General features: G+C 35.4%; 1 protein-coding gene across 3 annotated transcripts in view; it reads right to left on the reverse strand.

The window, feature by feature from the left end:
- The window catches only part of CDH10 (cadherin 10), a 50804-nt gene that overhangs the window by 12802 nt on the left and 15237 nt on the right, over positions 1-22765 (reverse strand). For all 3 annotated transcript variants that reach the window (XM_065751969.1, XM_065751967.1, XM_065751968.1), the window contains exons 2-6: positions 20544-20838; positions 14258-14377; positions 13427-13594; positions 5249-5436; positions 2639-2892 (exon numbers count right to left, since the gene is read on the reverse strand). In XM_065751969.1, the coding sequence (XP_065608041.1) occupies positions 2639-2892; positions 5249-5436; positions 13427-13594; positions 14258-14377; positions 20544-20838 (1025 nt within the window). The remainder of the gene's footprint in view (positions 1-2638; positions 2893-5248; positions 5437-13426; positions 13595-14257; positions 14378-20543; positions 20839-22765) is intronic.

The raw sequence follows: 22765 nt of genomic DNA on the forward strand, positions 1-22765 counted from the left end.
TTGAGCTCTGCAGAAGTACTCTTATAAACTTTATTTCTGTGCTTCAGGATACGTTAACTTACCAGAGGTTGAACTAAAAAAAATCCATAAAAATTAGTTAATATGCAGAAATTTCACTTTAATGAATGTTAAAGCCTCCTCCATGGTATTATAGGTGCCAAACATGTTCAGGCAAAATTTATTCTATTGAAAAATGGCAGATGTGTCAAACTATGATCAACAAAGTGTTCTTTCTTTCATTTTTTTTTCTAATAATCAACACTGCCTTCAAAGTTAAGATTCTGCCTTTGATGTAAGGTAAAATGTAAGATTTTTTGGAGGTAAAGATCATTTGTCTAATTCTGGCAGTATGGGGACGATTTATTGTGTAATGTGGGAAAAATATTATTCATTTTTTTATGAACTCTTATGACTGACCTCAACATTTCATCAGATGTGACAGTTTTTTCTTATATATAACTGTATTGAGAAAAAATGAAAAAATCTGTAATATGAAAATAATATCAGTAACATTTTTGATGAGTTTTATTTCTTCATTTCACTGCTTTCAACAAAATAAATATTTTAAAACAATAAAAAAATCAAAATGAATAAAAGCAAAACAAGAACAAAATGAAAGTAGAACAGCCAAAAATCTAAAACTACGAGAAAGACTTGTTCCAAATATAGGCAGCTGGGTGAGAAATTAAGTAAATTAGAATTTAACAAAAAACTTTTATATTTTTCAGAGGAAATTATATTTAAGGCTATTCTGCCAACATGGTTAAAAAAACTGATTTCCTTTCACCATGATAGGTGCATTAACGAGGAAAATAACTGATTTTGTCACTAATCTTTTTTATTTTGATAGTGAATCGCTTTTCTGTTTTCCAAAATCTATGCCATATTGTTTCATAATATTCTATGCTGTTTCGTGTTTGATATCTATCATGTTAGACAAAGACAAACTTCTACCCATCTCTAATGGCCTTCAAATCCTACTGGAATTATTAGTTTTAAAAATACCTCCATTCATTTTATACAAATAATAATTTATTTAAAAAATGAATAAAGAAGATGCAAGAACTAAATTTATGGGACTTCGAGCTTATTAATGGAAACTAATATTTGAAAAGAAATATTTAGATGAAGTTAAAGCCTGAATTAATTCTACAACCTGTAGCTGTGATTTCTTTTTTTACTTCAGCATTAAAATATACAAACTGCTGTAATGTCAAAATAATTTGAAATCTTCAAAGTATTTTAGTTCAAATGTTAACTCATCATGTTAGGGGTGAACACGTATCATGTTGCATTTAGTATTGGTGTTGAAAGAAGAGAAGCTTATAAAAGCTAGCTTTAGGTACCTAATTATTCTTTGAAGTTGAGAGACAAAGCAAATACTGAAGAGAAGAATTTGACCTACGCTGTGGAAATTGTTTTCAAGCTCCTGTCTTTAACTGTGTAGCACTGAAAGAAAGTTTTAAAAAAAATCCTGTCTACTATGAAGGACAGTGCAGGGTTTTTTTTAGTAATAAACTAAATCTAAATTATGTCCTTCATTGTTTGTTTTTCTCCTCCCTGCATTATTTTCATTTTGCGACGCCTACCTCAACATCAACAGAATATAGAAAAATTGTGTGAAATACTTTTTAAATTGCTATTCTGCATAAGTATTACTGACGAGGGAAATACAGTCATAGAGTTGTGTCAGCAACGAAGTGAGTAAAAGTGCCAAGTTTGTTCCTTTTCCACTCACAATTATGAAACATAACTGCTAAAATTGTCACTTGTTTCATGAAATTAGAGCACATAAAGATGCAATGCTAAGTTATTCATATATTCTACAATTTTAGAGGCTTGGTGCTTTTGTCTGCTTCTATACACATAAATCACCACAGGAGAAAATTAGGTTCAATTTCAGTTCTTAATACAGTTTTTCCACCTGGGCCTCATTCAATTGCATGTGACAATTGACTTCAAAGTAGGTAAATAAATATTTATTTATTTATTTTGCCAAATATAGTTTTTATACTTTGTTAAGCATTTCAGGCAAGTCATTTCCAACTCTGATGGACTTGTCTTATCTGTTTCTTAAAACTTATGTACTCTAACAATAACAAACAAAACAAAATAGTTAACTATATCCAACTAGATTTGGTTTAGCACACATGGCATTAAGGTATAATAGAAGATATATTTTTAAAGATTGATCTTTGAATGTCTGTTTTCTTAGGGTATTTGAGTAAGCAACAGGATAATTCTATTCTGTGTAGCAATCACATTGGCAGCTTGCATAGCAAGAACCAGGGCTTGGAACTGCATACCTTCTAGAACTAACTGGTGAAGGAGGTTAAATCTCTCACTCATAGACTAGTTATGCAGTTCTTCATGTTCTGAAGCAAGTAGTCCTGAAGAGCCTACTTGAAATCAGTGTGTAATTTTATGCTTTCTGAGATAGGAAGTGCTAAGAAGCATTTACTCTGGGTCTTGTGTATGAGCGTTCCCTGATGTGTCTCAGGCTTACACGTAGACAGAGTTGAAAATGATGCTATCTAGTTGGCATGCCAGTAAATATGAGAAAAAAACATTATCACCTACTATTTTTCTTAATATTTTCTTTACCAAATTTCTTTCTTTACAGAGAATTGGAGATTACCTTATAGGGCTTGAAGCTGAATCAGGATCTCGTGCCATTACTGTTCCTATTATTGTCCCCAACTCAATATCTTCATGAACCTCAAAAAGGTAAGAAGATCTGCTGAAGACAGGGGCCTCATCTACGTCTTCAACTGAGATTTTCACAATAGTTGTATCTTTGAAAGGCCCGAGGTAGTAGAAGCGTGGGTCCACGTGGATATTCTCAGCTTCTACTTTCAAGGTATAAAGCCTTCTTGTCTCATAGTCCAGTGGCTAAAATTGAATATGATGATAAACTGTTATGTTACATATGAACAAATGTTGACATGTATACATAGCACAGCCAGGAGGTTCACTGGTCTTGTTCAAGCTGGGAGAACCCTAACAGTTCATATTTTCCAGAGTAAAAACCACTTTCCCCACTGAGACAATTTCAGTTTCATCAAGGGGAGTTTGTGTGCCTAAATGTTACTTGAACTAACAAAGCCACAAGTGCAGAAAGATATTTTAGTGCAAAATTACAAGTCATTTGGAGGATATTGCAGTTCTTTCACAAGTACAGGAATATAAAGGTATATAAGCATTTAAGAATTTTTAAACTACAGATTTAAAATACTGAGATTGCTGAACAAGATAGATGTTACTAATATTTTTCAGAAATTATTGTAGACACCTCAAAACTGTACTTATTTTTATTGTCTATTCATTCCAAATCCATCTACTTAAAATAATGTGCTTATCTAGTAAAAGCTTCTTGTTCCTCATCACTGAATTTCACCAATTAAACTTCAGGGTTTTTTTTGTTTTGTTTTAAGTAATAAATTTAACATTTTTGTCAGTGGTTCCTTTTTTTAAATGGAAGAAGGGAAAGTTTAAGGTTAGAAACAATTGTGGATACAACAAAAAAAAAAAAAAAATCTGTTTTTTTTAAACGTTTCCAGCTGTCATTGATGAGAAGTATTAGCTAATTAATGCCATTTCCTTAATTCCCTAAAAATGTCATGGAGTTATCAAACTCATTTTCCTTTATCAAAATGGATGATAGAAAACTTGTTTCTTTTCTCTTTGTTCCCTTTAAATGCAAATTATTGTTCAAGCAAGATGCTAGGAAGACAGCCTAGAAGATTAAATGCTCTATTTAAGAGCAGAAAGATGCAGTCCAGATAAAGAATTGTGGTCTTTATGCTGCTCTGAGCTTACTTTAAAAAGTAATCAGAATGGAAGAGAGAATGTCTAAGAATATACCTAGGAAGTGTATCACAGTGTTGTTACTTAAGCACAATGTGTGACTATTGGTGTTCTCTATAAAGAGCAGCATACTGCTATTAAGGGGTGCTGTCTTTAAGCCTAGAGTGGAGGAAGTCACATTAGTCCAAATATATAAAATTGTGACACAGCAACAATGAAGTTAAGCAATTATTTTATCTATCTTATGCACTTAGTTTTAGTAACTGATGGACTCGGTGGAGGAAACACTTGCAGTTTTTCACCAGTGAAAATGAAAATCATGTTAAAGTGGGTAAACAATAAATAAATAACGAATACTTTCATGATAGAACAATCCGAGCAGATTTTTTTTCTTGCTAATTAATACAGTTGTCTGTCCTATTTGAATGATAAAGTACTTATCAATAAAAGAAAGCATCCTGGAAATTTTAGAATGTGTCAGGAAACCTCAAGCAAGAAAGAAATACCCTAAGCCTTTGCAAACTTCTAAGAGAAGGAAAAATACCAAGTTAAGGACCAGATGTTTTCATACCTCCATTAATAAACTTCGATGAAAGAATACAGTAATGCAGGTTACAAAAAGGAAGTTGTCATCTTTGCGGAACTTATCTTTACCTTGGTTTCATTATCAAAAGATGTAGAGAGGAATGCAGTTTATAGTACTGTTTCACTTGTTATGTGTCATTTTAGGTGTTAGTTTGTGTTAGAAGTACTGCATATATTCTTTATAAATGCTCAAAATCCCTAAGAAAAAGTCTGGGGCACTTCTGGAGGGGAAATGGTTGAGGAGCAGGAGATTAGCGTTTCCGACTGTGAGGTCATATATCTATGGAAGTTCTTACAAGACAGAACTAAAGCTAGCTCTGAAACCATTATGCACACCACCAGTATGTACTGTTTGTGTGTTCTAACTGACCTGTTGGACACGGGAATAACACAATATGGCTTGTGACAGTTTCCACAAGTATACTTGTTTTTTGGTGTACATATGTCTCCTAAATTGACTCTGAGTGAATGAAAATCTCATAAAGAAGGAAAGTTCATGTTATTCAATAGAGAGTTAACTGCATATTCCTTGCTGGAAAAAACAGCTTGAATGAATAAATCTATATTTAAAATCACAGAAAAAAAAGTTAGCACTGACATCATGAATGGTCTATTTCTTGTATACTTAATTAGCAGTAATGCTTTAAACCTTTATCTCTGTGTCACTGTGATATTGCTGCCATGTGTTACTTCTAGTTCATTTTGAAAGGAAATAGTACAATTCAGACACCAGTGGGGGGATGTTTGCAAATGTTAAGCAGTTAGAATTGCCAGTGCATGATCTAAACACTTTCTTAGAACACTCGTGCCATAACACTGATGCCAAAACCAGTTAGTGAAACTTTTTAATAAGTACCTTTCGCACAGTAATTATGCCTTCCTGTGTGTCCCTCTGCGTCACGATATCAAACATATCTGTCCCATCACCATCTATAATTCTGTACTCTACTTCTGCATTTTTTCCAGTGTCTGCATCTGTGGCTTTGATGCTGCCAATGGCGGTCCCAACTGGAGAAGACTCAGGAATACGGAGGTGGATGGTACCTGTAAAAGAGACAAAGAGCCACTCAGGAGCCCCAGAAGCCATTACACATTCTTTAAGTGATACTATATGTGTCACACAATAGCTAATTACAGATTTTCTTTTATTTTTCATTCTAGGAATTTTCCTTTTTAATGCATTTGAGGCAAAGGATTATGCAGATGAAAACTTGAGGTAAGGGTGAAAATTGTAGGAAAAAAATGTCAAAAAAAATCATTGCAAAATAGTTTAAAAGGCCTTCTATTTTCTATTTCTGTTTTCCAGAAAAAGAATCAATCATATAACTCCTTTTCTTGTTTGCATAATTGCTGGAACAGAATGGGAAAGATTACTCTGATTCCTTGAGGTCTTACTCTCCTTGACAAACTTTTTTTCCACTTAATATCTAATGTGAGTTTTTTGGGCTGCCTTTTACGTCTGTATTATCATGGAAGCAATAGAAAGACTAAAACTTACCTGACTTCTCCAGCCAAGAGCAAATTGAAATTTCAGCTTTCAAAGTTAGGTTATCAGGTACAGTATAAAATAAATAAAAAGTGGGAAAAGCTATGAAAATCCACAAGCAAGTGACCCAGAAGCAGCATGTGTATACCTACTTACAAACAGGAAGTATAGAGAAGTTGATAAAATTACTACTTTCCTTTGTGTGATAAGAAAGAATTATGGGGGAGCAACAGCAACACAATCCCGCGAATCCCATTTTTCTCAGAAAAAACAGAGGTGAGAATTTTCAATGTCTTTTAAAGAGTATGTTGTAAGGCAACTGTAGAGTGACAAATGGAATATATCTGTTTTTGAGGAGACTTGAGTGAAAAAGTATTGGCTTTTTTTTTTTAGTCATTTTAAGATTCTCTTATTCTGAAGAATTACTTTTTTTTCTGTGCCATTGGTTTGTAGTTTGCCATCATAAAAGAAATCTTAAAAAAAAAAAAAACCTGACCCCCCCCCCAAGCACATTAATATGTACTTTATTTATTACATCTTGAATAGAGAATACTAAAATTTAATTTCTTAGAATTGTATTTCAGTGGTTTTTGATATCAAACTGGTATGTTTCAGAATTGATTCTTTGAACATAAACATTCTGTATTCTATTTATGTGAAGTCATTTCTGTGCAGTTGTTTTTTAGTGTTTCAGTCAAGTGATTTATCTTGCATTTGCACTGACACTTTCATTACCTTTCTCTAAAACCTAAATCTGTGTACTCTGCTACATTAGTGTTTAATCTCCGTGTAATCTGTTAATGTTTAAAAAAAAAAGGAAAAAAAACCCTCTGCTCCCATTTAGTGTTTATTCACCACTGTGAAAGACAAAAGTGAAAGACTGCTCTTTTTCCAAATATTTTATAATCAACCTTATATGTCAACCACTCTGTTCATTTATTTTTGTGTGCTTAAAACTACATTCCCAATCAATGCTATGTTGACCCCCACTGTAATACTCAACTTATTAATTTATTTACAATGCGCTAAGAACTCTTAAGTTGAAGTACAAACAACAGAGTGGAAATAGTCTTTCAGATGACAGATTTCTGATTGTATTCATCACCTATTTTAAAGTTTATGGTGAAACTATCCACTAAAAGAAATCTGCACCACCATATAGAATACTGCCTTTTATTATTTTTATCACTGATGACTGCAAATCATTTAGGACATTAAGTAGGAGATGTAGTGCAGCTTTAGGCACTATATCAGAACATAACTACACAAATTATATTAGTCTTGCAAAAACCCTTCTGTTTCATTGTCCTTCTTCCCCTAGGAGAGTTATGTACTGTTTGCATTAATTCCAGTGAGCGATGTTCTTGCAGTGATCAGTCAAGACTAAAAATGGGAGGATCATTGAAGGGGGGAAAAAAAGCATTTTCCATATGCCAAGGAGAGCAGAAGCAAGGTAGAAGATGAAGTCTATGTACTCGTGTTAGTTTGTATAATATCCTTCTGTAAAACAGTTGGAAGTATAACAATTCAAACAGAGATTCAGAAAACTATATTCTTTAATAGCCCTTCTATTCAGAACCTTGATGAAATGGTTTTGCAGATGGAACAGGAACGCCTCAAGGTGCTGCACTCTTCTGATCTGGGAATAGTAGAGTGCAGCACTCAATGCAAACATGATGATCACCTCTCACAGGGGTCAGGCTGAGAGGAAAAACCCAGAGAGGCCTTTCTGTGCTGATGCATGATGCAGACAAACTGCCTGAGGAGCAAGAGACCTACCCAGATGTTCAGTTGTGGGAGGTTCCAGAATCTGGTGTGAAGGAAGAATAAGGTGCCATGGGCATAAGTGTGCCTAGACTGATGAACTTTTTGAGCAGGTGACCAGATTGTGAGGGCTGATGTGGCTGCCAAGCCACTGTATGTCATATTTGAAAACTTGACGTTGCTTCCCAGGTCCCCCTAAGCAATAGGCTTGGGGTGCTGGAAACTGATGAGGAGGTGAATGGGGAGGCGAGGATGAGTCTGCCTAGGAGGAGGACTAGGGCAAGGCAGTCATTCCCATGTCTTGAGACTGCCTCTGCCAGGAAAGACAATGGTAACTGTGATAGGTGATTCCCTTCTCAGTGGAACAGAGGGTCTGATATGCAGACCTGACCCAACCTGTATAGAGGTGTGCTGCCTCCCTGGTTTCCAGGTCAGGGATGTCACTAAAAGCTCCCAGGTCTGGTTTGATGCTCTGATTATTTTCCATTATTGATAGTTCAGGCAGGCAGTGGTTTAACTGCTCAGGGAAGCCTGTTAGCTACCTAAAGGGATTTCAGGGATTTAGGGAAGTTGATTGAGGGAGTGGGAGCAGAAGTGGTGTTTTCCACTCTGCCTTCTGGAGTGATGAGGGATGCACAGCCATCTAGGAAAACTCAGGCTCTAAATAAGTGTCTGAAAAGCTGGTGCTACCACAGAAACTTTGGGTTCTTTGATCATGGGGTGGTTTACTTGGACCCTGGCTTGATGGCTGTGGTCAGAACTTGCCTGTCTCTGAGGGGAAAGTGGATCCTAGGCTGGGAGCTGGCAGTTCTTGTTGAGAGAGCTTTAAACTATGTGTGAATGGGGAAGGGGAGGAAACGTCCTTCATTTGGGTGGAGGGAGCAATTCAGAATTGATGATGGGGGAAGATGGTGGAGGTCAATGGGAAAGAGAAGGGCATAGGTATGTTGCTGTTGTAGGTGAAAGCAGGAAAATAACTGTGTATTGTTCTGTAGGATCTTGTGAGGACATCCTGGAGGAGTTACCATTGCAAATTCCCTGCCTGAAATCTTCTCCAGTCCCTTTAGGGATACCTGTACCTGTTGCTTCTCTAAAGTGTCTGCATACTAGTGTGTGCAGCTTGGAAAACATACAGGGAGAGTTAGAGGTCTGCATGTGGCAGCAAGGCCACAATCTCATAGCGATCAATGCCATGGTATCATGGAGATCATGGAGACATGGTGGGACAGCTTACATGACTGGAACGCTGCCATGGATGGCTATGCACTTTTTAAGATAAACAAGATGGTGAGACAGGGTAGTGGAGCTGCTCTTTATGTGAGAGAGCAGCTAGAATGTATTGAACTTCAGATGGTGGGTGGTGATGTAGCAGTGGAGAGCTTGTGGGTGAACATTAAGGGGCAGACTAGTGTGGGGGACACTGTTGTGGGGGTGTATTATAGGCCACCTGCTCAGCAGGAGGAAGTTGATGAGGCCCTTTTACAAACAACTGGAAGTAGCTTCACTATCTCAGGCACTGGTTTTCTTATGGGGGACTTCAATTATCCAGATATTTGTTGGGAAAGCAACATGGCCAGACCAGTGTGCTCCAGATGGTTCCTGCAATGTGTTGAAGATAACATTCTGATGCAGGTAGTGGAGGAGCCAATGAGAACTGGGGGGTTGCGGGACTTTGTTCTTACTGAGGTTGGGCTTGTTAGGCAAGTGAAGGTTAGGGGCAGCTTGGGATTATGTGATTATGAGATGGTGGAGTTCAAGATCTTGAGTGGAAGAAGCAAACCAAAAAGTAGGATTTCTACCCTGTATTTCAGGAGAGCTGACTTTGATCTCTTATGGGACTTTCTTGGAACTATTCCATGGGTTATGGTGTTAGAAGGCAAGGGGGCCTGTGAGTGCTGGTCAGCATTTAACAGCACTTCTTCCAAGCTCAGGACTGGTGTGTCCCTGTGAGTAAGAAATCAGGCAAGGGAGGCAGGAGACCTGTGTGGATAAGCAAGGAGATCATGCATAAACTCAAAGGGAAGAAAAAGGTCCATGGAGCAAGGCTGAAGCCAACCTGGAATTGGACTTGTCAAAGGAGATAAAAGGCAATAAGGAAGGTGTGTGGGTTTTTTTGTTTGTTTGTTTGTTTTATTTGTTTTTAAATGTGTCAACAGTAAAAGAAAGACTAAGGAAAGTGTGTGTACCCTACTAACTGAAGTAACAGAGGATGCAGAGAAGGAGGAGATGCTGAATGCCTTCTTTGCTTCTGTCTCCACTGTGGAAACTCCCCCATTAGGACTCCTGGACTGTGGGGGAAAGTAAGAGGGTCTGGGGAAAGGAAAGCAGCTCCCCTTTGGTGGGGCAGAAGATGGTCCAAGAATGTCTATGTAACATCAGTGTAGGTAAATCCATGGGCTTGCATGGGATGCATCCAGATATGCTGAGAGAGGTGGCAGAGGTAATTGCTGAACTGCTCTCTGTCATCATTGAGAAATCTTGGTGAATTGGAGAGGTTCCTGAAGACTGGAGGGTAGCCTATGTTACTCTGATCTTCAGGAAGGGCAATAAAGAGGATGTGGGGGACCTACAAGCCAGTTAGCCTCACCTCTATCCCTGAAAAGGTGATTTGGCAGTTTGTTCTGGATGCCATCTCCAGACAGTTAGAAGAAAAGAGAGTAATCATGAGTAGTCAACATGGTTTCACGAGGGGGAAGTTGTGCTCAACCTACCTCATGGCCTTCTGTGACATCATTACTGTCTGGGTGGATGAGGGGAGAGCAGTGGATGTAGTCTATCTTGATCTCAGCAAGGCATTTGCCACTGTCTCCAACAGCATTCTAATAACAAAGTTGAGAAGGTGTGGAGTAGATGAGTGGACAGTTAGGTGAGTTGAGAACTGGCTGAGTGGAAGAGGTCAGAGGGTTGTGATTGGTGGCAAAGTCCAGGTGAAGGCCTGTACTTAGAGGTGTTCCTCAGGGGATGGTGCAGGGTCTGGACCTGCTCAACACCTTCATCAATTACCTTGATGAGGGAATAGAGTTCACCCTCAGCAAGGTTGCTGACAACGCAAAGCTGGTAGGAATGGCTGACACTACAGAAGACTGTGTTTCCATTTAGTGGAAAGGCTGGAGAGCTGGGAGGAAAGCAAGCAGATGAGATTTAAAAAGAGCAACTGTTGACTCTTGCACCTAGGGTGGAATAACTGCATGTACCAGCACAGGTTTGGGGATCACCCGCTAGAGATGAGCTCTGAGGAAAGTTATATGGGTGGTCCTAGCAGTTGACAGGCTGGCTATCCTGGGGTGCATTGAGTGTGTCCATTGGGTCAAGAGAGGTAATCCTCCCTCTCTGCTCTGCCCTGGTGAAGCCTCACCTGATGTATTGTGTCCAGTTCTGGGATCCTAAGTAGAAAAAGATGGTGATCTCCTCAAAAGAGTTCAGCAGAGGGCTACAAATATGATAAAGGACATGGAACATCTCCATTGTGAGGAGAGGTTAAGAAACCTGGGTCTGTTCAGCTTTGAGTAAAGGAAGACTCAGAGGGTCTCTGATACATGTCTACAAATATCCAAGGAGTGGGAGGCAAAGGGACAAGGCTGGACTCTTCTCAGCAGCGTGTGGTGATAGGACAAGGGGATATGGCCACAAACAGATGCATAGGAAGTTCTGCACAAATATGCTTGGGAACTTCTTCACAGTGAAGGTGATGGAGTACTGGAACAGGCTGCCAAGAGCGGTGACGGAGTCTCCTTATCTGGCAACATTCAAGACCTGCCTGGATGCCTACCTGTGCAACCTAGTCCAGGGAACCTGCTTCAGCAGGAGGGTTGGACTCAATGATCTCTAGAGATCCCTTCCAATTCCTACAATTCTGTGATTCTGTGTAATGAAGTGTAATAAGGCTATGTGGAAGGTGTTGCACCTGAATCAAGACCATCCTAAGAAGAATTGTAAAGTTTTCTGAAGAGGGCCCAGTCTCTACCTTATGCCACAGAGGAATCAATGCTTTTTTGTTGTTGTTTGTGGAAGCAAAATGTAGTATTTTAACATTCTAATTTAAGTTTCTTTGTAGGAGAACTTTTACCCTATCAAGTTCTATAAAAGCATATGAAAAATCTGAAAGTGATATTAGGTTTATAAGATGACTATATTCTTATCAAATATAAGTCTATTATTAGTAAGACAGAATAGAAATCTCAACAGGCATCAGTTCTCATAGTCTCAATGAGTTATATTTTGAGATTAAATATGAAGATTTTTTAAAACTTCTTTTACTTGTAATAGTGAACTTACATTAACCTTCATTAATAATAATTTCATTAATTAATACCAATAATAATTTCATTTCTAGTGAAACATGTTTATATTTGACAATAGCTGTGCTAGAGAGAAAAACAAAATAAAAACTCGCCAAGAATTGAAGTTACTTTATACAAAAATTCCCATCTGATTCATATAGACAAGAGAAAAATACACATAAGGATCTGGTGTAACATCCTAGAGTTATCTGAATTCAGAGCATATGGTGTTGCTACCTCTTAAGTTAACACGGTCTGGAAAGTTGATTCCACTGCTATAGGTATTTATTTAGCATAATGTTTAAGAAACAGAAAATAAAAAACAAAACACGAAAGCAACAAGAAAGGAAGAAGAACAGAGAACAGGAAAGGCCTAACTGCATATTTAATACTAAAAAACACTGGAAATACAGAAGGATGTAAAATGAGATTAACAATAAATTCTGTTCAGAAGAGGGACTGTGCAGCAATGAACAAACTGTATTCAGTTGCTTGTGATTATCCTATTTGAGTGTATATTAAATCCCGTGCTGATAAACATCTTAGCTAAATACATATGTTTTAATTATAATACTAAATTGAACAAAAGTTTTTGCTCCACTTATGCCATAAAGAACACACTAAAATCAGAATCATTTGCAAGTGTTTCTGTTATTTTGAGCCTGGAAGATGATTATCAGTAACTACTGGATTTAGTGGAGCTGTACAGAAGAAAAGGTATTTCTTGAGTATTATCTAAATCATTTAGCAATTATGATCAAACCATTTTGCAAATATGTTTTCAGTATGTGCGCAATGTTTCAAATATATTTTAAATACCAACTTTAAATAATTTCTCATTACATAGAATTTCCGCATTCAGTAGAGACTAGTAATGGTTTCATATTACAGTTTAGGGTTAAAGTGCCTACATAGCTGCACTACCAAAAGTTAAACATCAGAATAAAACTCTTTGGTCAATATAAGTAATAAAAAAGTGAAATGCCATTTACTTCACTTTGGGAAATCTATCAGATTTTGGAGCACTATAACTATGGAAGTACAAATCTGCTTGATTTCCTTCAAGTAATTCCTTTTCCAGGTTCTCCACTGATTAAGTATTTAAGCAGATAATACAACTCAAACATTTCTGTATATCTGCAATAACTACATGTTTTATTTTCTGGTAGGAAATTTTCTAGGAATTATGCAATAGGTATGAGGGAAAGTAAAGCATTGCTCTAATGCTCATATCAGTTCACCTCTCACCGTATCCCATAGAACTGGAAGGTATCCTAGGCCTGCTATAGCTACAGAAAAACATTTCCATGATCAGCTAACAAACAAGTGCTGTAACATTTAATATTTTAATAATAGTGGATAAATCAGTACATAAGCCTTTTTGTTGTTATTCTTCATGTCTTCCCTGTAATCTAGATTTTCTCTAAATTAAACCAGATGGTGATTGCTTAACTCCTTAGTTTGAAGCTCTTATAGTGCAGGACAACAATTAAATGCAGCTTACTCTGGGGGAATCGAGGTGGATTGTCGTTGACATCAGTCAAAGTGATGTTCACAGTAGTGGTCCCTGATAATCCACCCATCTGGCCTCCCATGTCCTTTGCCTGGATAACCACTTGGTACTGCTCCCTGTTTTCTCTGTTCATATTTGGCAAAGCAGTCCGGATGATGCCTTAATTAAAGAAGAAACAAATCATTAATCATCCTTTTTTTTTTTTTTTAATATGCAGCAATCTACTGCATTTGTTTGTATTAGTCTGTGAAACATATCTCTAAAATTTTTTCACTAAAAGTAAAATAATGTAAAATAAAAGTAATAAGTGAAACAAAGTTCACTTATGAACAAATTTATGTTCATAAGCTTCATAAATAGTCTTCAGTACAAGTTTCCTGTTTGTTAAAAAAAAGACTCCCTGCATTCTACATAACTCTCTTTCAAGTTTGCATTTCATGTTTACGATGATTCAAAACACTTACACAAGACAAGGTTTATCAAGACACTTATGCAAGACAAGGTTTGTGGGCAGAAAGAGGACATAATTAGACTAACTAAAACCATTAAAAACAAAACTCAAGCAACATTTTCTAGAACACAAATCCTCCTTCTTGTCTTTATTAAAATTGTTCTTACTTAGTATAAGGATTTGTAATAGCCATTTCAACTGTACCATTTTAACACTGCTTATTTTTAACTAATAACACGAAACATGAGTTTTTACATTTATAATAAGAATTAAATTACAATGTAGACAGCAAAATATTTCATTTCAGGTAGCTTTTAAATTTTTCTTAAGGTGAACTGTGATTTTCAAAATGAAAGAACAAGATTCCTGACCTGTTTCTGGTTCCACAGAGAAATATGGCTGTCCTTGAAGTATGCTGTAAATGATTCTGGCACTGTTACCATATGAAGGGTCATCAGCATCCGTAGCTGTGACTTGCACCACAGAAGTACCTTAAGCATCAAAAGTCCACTTAGTTTCACATGGTACTAAACAGAAATCCAAGAACATTAACTTCCATTTGAATAAACCCAAACAACAGTTTCAGTTGACGCTGGTTGGACTTCTCAAATATGTTTATAATCTTATAGTCATCTTCAGATTCACATTTTCCTGCTCCATTCTATATGAATTAGACCTAAACTTCCATAATCTCACAAGCATAATTATGATACAATTAATAAAGGTAAACAGTAAGGATAAGAATTCAATCACTGCTACCTTGCTGTCATGTGTTCATACTTAAATACTCACTTTCTCTTAGTGGTAGACATCTATTGCAATAAAAACAATTCAATTCCCTGGAACAACTTTTGTTTTCTTTTATTCTCTTTTGTTTTTTATGTCAGTGTGATATACAACAATGCACACAGACATGTGACCAAAAAAATAAAATAAAAATGATTAAACAGGTCATCAGTTCTGCCTATCCTCCAAGCAGAAATACAGATATTAGGAGAAGAAATACTACCCATGTGGTCTTTGAAATATCTTGTTTATCTAAGTTAGATCCCTTCAGCTAAATACTGCTCAATATTGTCAAATAAAGCACATGTAAATTCAAGCAACATGGAAGAACCATTTACTCCTTCTCATAGCTAGGTCTACACTACATATTTATTTTAACATGCATAGGAAAGCAAATAGAAGTAAAATCTAAGCTTCCCCTGTTTAAGAATTCACAAGTTGATGACAAATCTGCTTTCAATAAGTCAGTTGTTTAATCTCATGAAGAGTTTGGCCAGTTTCAATGTTATGATTATGTGCCTAACTGTTTAATCAGTGACGAGTTCTCAAATGTTTAGACTTCAACCGGATTAAGACAGAAATGCTTATTTCAGCAGGCCCTAGAAGTACTCACATCTCATAAAGAAGTCAATAATAGGCAAATTCCTGGTTATATTATTATTGAATTTAAAACAGAATGAGTCATTGATTTAACAGAGCTGAGTCTCAAACAAAATTAGAAAGCCTACACAAGTACAACCAAAAACAAAACAAAAGAAAAAAAAAGGAAGCTCTGAATACTTTCCAAAGAAATAATGAGTGCTTTAGTAAGCATCCAGAGTAGGGCGGAAACTGAAAATGAGAACACTTGATAAATAAAATACTGTTAGGAGAGCTGTCTTAAAAACTTGGCCAATGTCTGGTTCACAAGCGGCTCATATAGGCCACACTAAACTCTCTCAAATCTGTTGAAAATATTTCTGTTAAAAAAATACAGAGGCCTTGTAGTTGAATATGGAGTATTTGACTGAATCTGAAATGCACTGTTTAGACCATCCTAGCATGAAGCAAATTGCTATGTTAATACATATGCTAGCTCCTAAACAATACTTACTCTGAAATAGCAGACTGGAATTGTGTAAAAAGAAAAAAAATTAAGAACAAATAATATTTGGTAACAAGTTCTGCAAGTAAAAAAAAAAAATACAGAGAAGTGCTTCTTTGGTGTGATTTCATTTTTTTTTTTTAGTTACACAGCTTTCAGAATACACCCCTTTCTCTTTCCTCCACAAACTGGCAAACACTTTTGATACGCAAGCACAGACTAACATAGGATTTTAAATTTTGCTTGGATAATGCCATTTTATATTCACAAACAACAGTGAAGAGTCATGATCATGACTCAGTACAATGTTTTAATGAGAAAACTCTGTATTGGAGACTCATGAAAGGTAATATTTTGGATCGATTATATGCAACTAAATTATTTATTGTTCTAATTTTTGCCTTTGTTTTGTATGTTCTAATTAGCAGTAATCATTAATAGGAAATTATTTGTATGATTTATCTTTTATTAAAATAATCAGAATTTATCTTGAAAAATAACAAGCACATTTAATAGCTTTAAAATAAACAAGCTATTCTCCATACCATCACGTGAAAAATACATAATGAATGGTTAGTGCAATGCTATTTATCTTCTGCCCAGTATTTTTTCATTTTTCACAACTGTGTTTCTCAACTGTGGTCCATTTTAATGTATTTAAAAAAATATTCCCCTCTATCATGATTTGTGTTTTAAATTTCAGTAGTTCTGTCCTCTTTATAGGAATAGTTCCAAAACTATTTGTAAGTAAAGCTCTTTCATTTCATTTTTGTTTACTATATAATGGTGTTGAAAACAAAATAAGTAAATAAAAGCACACCATGTCAAGATTTGCACATCTTCCCATTTTATACAACTTCCTGTCATAAACTCAAGACAGTCATTCATTCACATAGAACTTTCTGTGTTGTTTTTGATAATTGAAGTTTAAATAGGAATAATGATAACTGGAGGTCAGCAAGCTTTTAATCTTTACTTCAAATACCATGTTTAAAACAGTCAGATATCATTTGAATCAAAAGACGTTAAAAAAAAACTATCTTCATTAGGTTTATACTGTGCACATCAACTGTCAAACTAAATTTCTTGTTTTGCATCAGTTCACTGAAGCCACTGAAGACCACTGATAATTCAATACTATTAGTCTAAAACGTCAGAAATCTCAAGGCATTGATTTTGATCACTCATGTTTGCAAACCACGACCTGTGGTGTGACTTAGCCCATGCCATTTAATCTGAATCTTTCTCACTGTCTTTTACATGAGGATCTTCAGGATCTAAAACCTAATCTGAACTCTACAGGAAGACATAAAGGACCCAAGAATAATAAAATGAAGAATGTGGCACCAACCATGGTGTTACTAAGGCAGAAGTAAGACATCATCCTCATATTCTTTCAAGTTTCATTATACAATAAACAACACACGTGGTGAGTTTGGCAGTGTGCTAGGCCAGAAATAAGCTTCCATTTGACAGATTATTGCAATTGTCAGAAGGCATATTTGAGAATATTTTTAATTATACTGTTTGAATTTCCCTAAGGTCTGATACTATAACACTAATTAATACACTTGGCCCTTTTAAATGGTTTCTTTGCAAACATCTTCAGACAACATACGAGTATTAGTGATTTTAACCTCACCATATACTTATGATATAGAAGATATACAAGTATTAGAGAAGGATCATTGAAGATAATTAACAGGGAGTAAGGGGGGAGAGGAGGAAAGGAGGGTATGTACAACAAATATCTACTGTAGAGCTTAATTTGTAACTTATTTCCTTACTCCCAAGTGAGTTATGCACTATTTAACTACAAGTGCCCTCAGTAGTGCATTATTCATTCAAGTAACAAGTTGAATTAGCAGAAATCTCTGCTCTTCCTAGTAGAAAAGGAGGAAATATAGATATGTTCTTCTCCTGTAATGAAGTATTTAATTCAGCACAATAACAGAAGAGGAAAAGGCTGCAGATTCAGAGAAACCTATGCAAGCAAACTCTTTGGTTACATGGCACTTCTGTAACTTGGAAAATAATAAGCTGGAGACAAGGAGATCTGAATGTTTCTAGTTCTAAGATGGTCCTTTTAAGATTGTTTGTAAAGTATCTACATATGTAATATAATCAAATCTTTGTCATCTCTTATTTAACTTAAAATTGTAAGTTGTAAAATACAAAAGATTTTCATAATTATCTCACTGAATAAGTAAAGAAAAATCTTTGTTAATTAAAAAAAAAAGGGTAATGAGAAATGCTATGGCAGAAGAAAAGATCATGCTCTAGAAGTTGTTGCAGCAGCACTAATGAGGGATTGAACAAAAAGCCTGGGGAGAAACACAAGCAGTAATACCTCTAAATGCTGTCTGAAGAGAAAGATAGAAAGATAGCCACAGTTCGGGCTAACTGCTGGAGACAAAACCTGTAGGTCACATGTAAACCCAGTGGGAGATTATACTGAAGTGTATATGTATCTGTAATGCAGAAGTAGAAAATAACTGCTAGGGAGCATGGCAGCTAGAAATGCAAAGTGCTTCTGTGAAAAAGATTCATAAAATATTTCTTAGCACTGAAGATTTACGATGAAATAAGGATGAAGAATGATTAGACTGTATGTAGGCTACAGATTAACAGAGAAGCAAGATCAAACAAAAGAAATGATGCACTGTTCTGGAAAGAAGTCTTGATGATCAAGAAGATACAGAGAGGTGAAGAAGGGGAAGAAGATTGTAGTAAAAACCAGGAGATATTTGGTATAAGAAAATGAAAAAAGTGAGAGAAGGGGAAAATATCTGGATATCCACAGAAAAATTTCAGGAGAACAAGATGTCTTCAAGGCTATTGGCATAAATGTGAGATCCTGAAGTTGGCCCATTTATCCCTGCCTTTACTATGATTAATGAGCAATAAAAGAAGGATGAACAAGGCAACCCTAGCCTGAAATTTATCTCTATACTCCTTATATCTATAAGTCTTACACTTTCTTAGCCCACAGTCAACATGAAAAAGAAAGTAGAAGCTCTAAGACATTTTTTCTTTTAATCGAACTGAAATCTTGACATATATCTCAGGAAAATTCAGCAATGTTCTTCCAAGTATGCTTTTCCTAAATGTAACTACATTTTTCAAAATGCGTGATTGTACAAATCTGATCAGCAAAGCCAATGAAAAAAATTGGTATTACATCTTTTTCTATATTATAACAATAAATAAGGAAGCCTTTTCTGTTTTCTGAACATGGACTAGGCTGATGGGATTCCAGTGCAGCCAAATATAGAATCACAGAAATCACAGACCAGATCAGGAAGCTGAAAGCCCCATCCAGCCTGGCCTTGAAAACCTCCATGGACTGGGTATCCACAGCTTCTCTGGGCAACTTGGTCCAGTGCCTCACCAGCTAGAGTAAGTGTCTAATCTAAATCTACTCTCTTTTTCATTTAAAGACATTACTCTGCCCTGATAGAACTCCTTTACAGCTTGCTTGTGAACCTCCCTTAGGTACTGCAGGCAATTTAAATACTATGTGCTAAAATCAAATACACTTGTTTGCTTTCCTTCTGTTTCTGAATACTAAACACTGAATGATGTAAAATGATTAAAAAGTCATGATTCAGTTTTTATCATGTTTCATCACAAACCACAAGACAAATATTTTCTTAAAAATTGAACATCATTAGAATTATGCTTCCATGCAGTGCAGTAGAGCTTTGCCATTATCATTCATTAATGAAATATTTTCTTGTTCTTTAAGCATTAGCCAAAGTAGAAGAACTCTAACACCTGTATGTATAAAGCATCTAAAAGCACTATTTGATGTAGTATTGAATGCAGTGGCAATAATTAAAATAGTAATAATAGAAAAAAAAAGTACTGAAGCTACTGTAGACATTTTCTGGATATTTAGAAATTATTTTATTTATTTAGAATTTATTTTATTTTGTTTGTTTTTGAAAAGACTATTTTGAAAACTCTCAAAACACAGCCTAAAGATAGTTTTACACTAAATAATAATAGACTGAATTCCAAAATACTGGAAAAATATGGCATGATACAGGTCATAACTTTGTGGATAAAAATCCATTCTGTTTGGTTCATGTCAGTATTTTTGATAAAATGGACAGAGAATAGTGTTTATCTTACCCTTAATGCAGGATCATGCTTAGCAAACTGAGTTCTGTTTTTTGCAATTCAGTGTTACTCAGTTGTGGAGTCATGATGGACAAAAAACTTTGGAAGTCTTTAGGCAGATATACATATCAAGGAATGGCAGGAGTTTTATTAATGTTGAGTTCTTGCTAAGCATTCAGCCTGAAACTGAATGCAAAGATGAGAACGACAAGCAGGCAGTCTACCTGCAGGCAGTTCAACAGTACATAAGCAAACAAAGCCTTTCTTGGCCACAGGAAGAGTGAAAGACGAAACAGCTCACCATGTAGTGCTTATCATCACTGAGCACTTCCAAAGAAATTAAAAATTTGTTAAACATTCAACAAGTTTATTTACTGATCTTATTCTAATAATTCTTCAAGAGGAAGGTGGATCCATCATTATTTACTTTCTATTTATGTTCCAAATGACTGCAAGTTACTGTTTTAAACGTTCTAAGAAGAAATTACCTCAAACCACATCTTTCTGGATGAAATTCTAGTATTTGACTGAGCAAGCCAAACTAAAAAGTAATTATTCCATAAAGAACAATTCCAGATAAGACTGGATTATCAGAAGATGGGGAAAATATCTGTCAAATAACAATTAGAGCAGCCATTTGTGTTGCAGCATAAAGCACTCACCCACTACTGACATTTCAGGAACACTAGCAGTATAAATTTCTTCTGGAAACGTTGGTTCATTGTCATTGATGTCATGGATTTTGATGACAAACTCAGATTCAGGTTCCACTGGTCTCAGAGTTCTTCTGTTAATAGCTTGGGCACGCAGGGTGTAAAAGGCTTTTTCTTCCCTGTCAATTCTCCGAGTGGCATGAATGTCACCTGTTTTCTCATCAATTATAAAAAGAGTACCAGCCCCATCTCCTGACAAAATGTATTTGAGGGATCCATCTCCTTTATCCTGGTCAGAATGAAGCTGAAGCAAAAAAAAAAAAAAAAAAAAAAAAAAGATTTTCTTTTTAATTATTTAAAAGTAATGATTTTTTTAAATTACAATTATTATATATAAAATTATTTTGAATGCATCAAACCAGCTTCATGCCGATAAAGCAAAATCATTTTCAATCACTTCTGAGTAGTAGCCATGTTATACTGAAGCATTTGTTTTTTAACTTAGCTCCAAGAATCTTTTAACTTGACTATGGTGGCAGATTTTAGTTTTGCAGCAACACCTGTTCTCTGCTAAGAAACCTTTGCACCGCAATTCTTAAAGAAGATTTTTATGTTAATACTGACCTTTTCCTTCCTTGAAGAGAGCCTATTAAAAATTCACAACCTGCTGTGCTAGTTGTATGTTCGCTAAACAGTGAAAGAACATGGCAGGGTACATGACAATTAAGGAAAACAGAACAATTGGCTCTATGTCATAGTAATTTTAAATTTTACATATTGTATTATTCATATTTCCCCTAAACAAGAGACTACTTCATTTGAAATCATTATCTTTTTAATTCCATCTACAAATGTAAATAGCCTAAAGGAAATTTACAGATGTATTAAGTATTCAGTATTGATTAAGTACCCATTATCCAAGTAATATAGAGGTAATATAATTAATCTATTAATGACCTTCAGTACAGGGTTATTTCAGTACGTCGGTATATAAAAGAATCCTATTCTACCATATTACTTTTTTCAGTACAGTATTGTAGTTGGCTTATTTGATCTTTGGATACCCTTACCACAATTTCTCTCATTACCTTTATGTACCAGTACCTTTAATACATATTTAACTGAAAGAATCTGGCTTACAGATCTATCATCACTATGAAATGCGTATTTCATTTTTGGATTCAGCAGAAAGTTTATGTCAATCAGAAGTTTTGATTAATTTCAAAAGATATTTTGAATGCTTTTGATTTTATGCGTGCAGCAGCAAGAAACATCACGTAGCATATAAACAAGAAGTTACCTGTGTAGATTAACTGTGTTCATAAGCTTGTACTTCCATACAGAAATGATAAACATGACCAGTTTAAAGAGATTTAGGGAGTTGCATTCATTAATTCTCATGTATCACTACAAATATATGGATGCAGGAAAACATAGCTATAAAACTTTCTTATTTAATTCTGCACTATTTTGATACATATTTCAGTGCATGAAATTAGAGCGCAAATGTCTGTTTTTAAAAATCAGATTTCAAAAATATCAGAATGTTCAAGACTTTTGACAGAATCCATTCCTTTCTTAGTTAACCAAACACACGTGGTATAATTCCAATTAACGTATACAAAGATCCTATATAGTTCTCCGATTGATTTTTGTTAATTCAAGATCGTATTTCAGGACGTGAAAAACAACACAATATTAATATCACCCTTGAAAAGAAACCCTGGATTTTTTTCTATTTTACTGTGGCACCCTTCTACTGTTTTCCATCCTGTTTCGAGTCATTACCAGGGGTAGAATATTAAACTGTTTTGTTTTTGAATGTGACTTTCCTCACCCTTTGTGCTGAAACCATCCATAGAGGAGTGGTGGGATAAGATCCAGCGAAACAGCAAACTTTTCTGCTATAAACTTTTTCAAACACTGATTCCTAGACACTAGCAATATGTGGAACAGAAAAAGCTCATGCAAGATCTTGAATCAAAGCATTTATGAAAGAAATTTAGAAAACAACAGTTGATATTGAACTACTTTGATGTGCTATATAAAGTTTCTCCAACTTCCTTTCAGTTTCAAAATAAACTTCTAGAAACACAATAAATATTCCAAGATGGCAAATTACAAAATATATAAAATAAGCAATGTTTAAAGTGAATGTACATTATATAATCATTATAACTTTCTTCATTTCATCCCTGAAAAAATAAATAAGAACCTCATAAGTTCATAAG

This window comes from Cyrtonyx montezumae, unplaced genomic scaffold (assembly GCF_038088225.1).
Source record: "Cyrtonyx montezumae isolate F1298 unplaced genomic scaffold, pur_monq_1.0 scaffold_8, whole genome shotgun sequence".
NCBI lineage: Eukaryota > Metazoa > Chordata > Aves > Galliformes > Odontophoridae > Cyrtonyx > Cyrtonyx montezumae.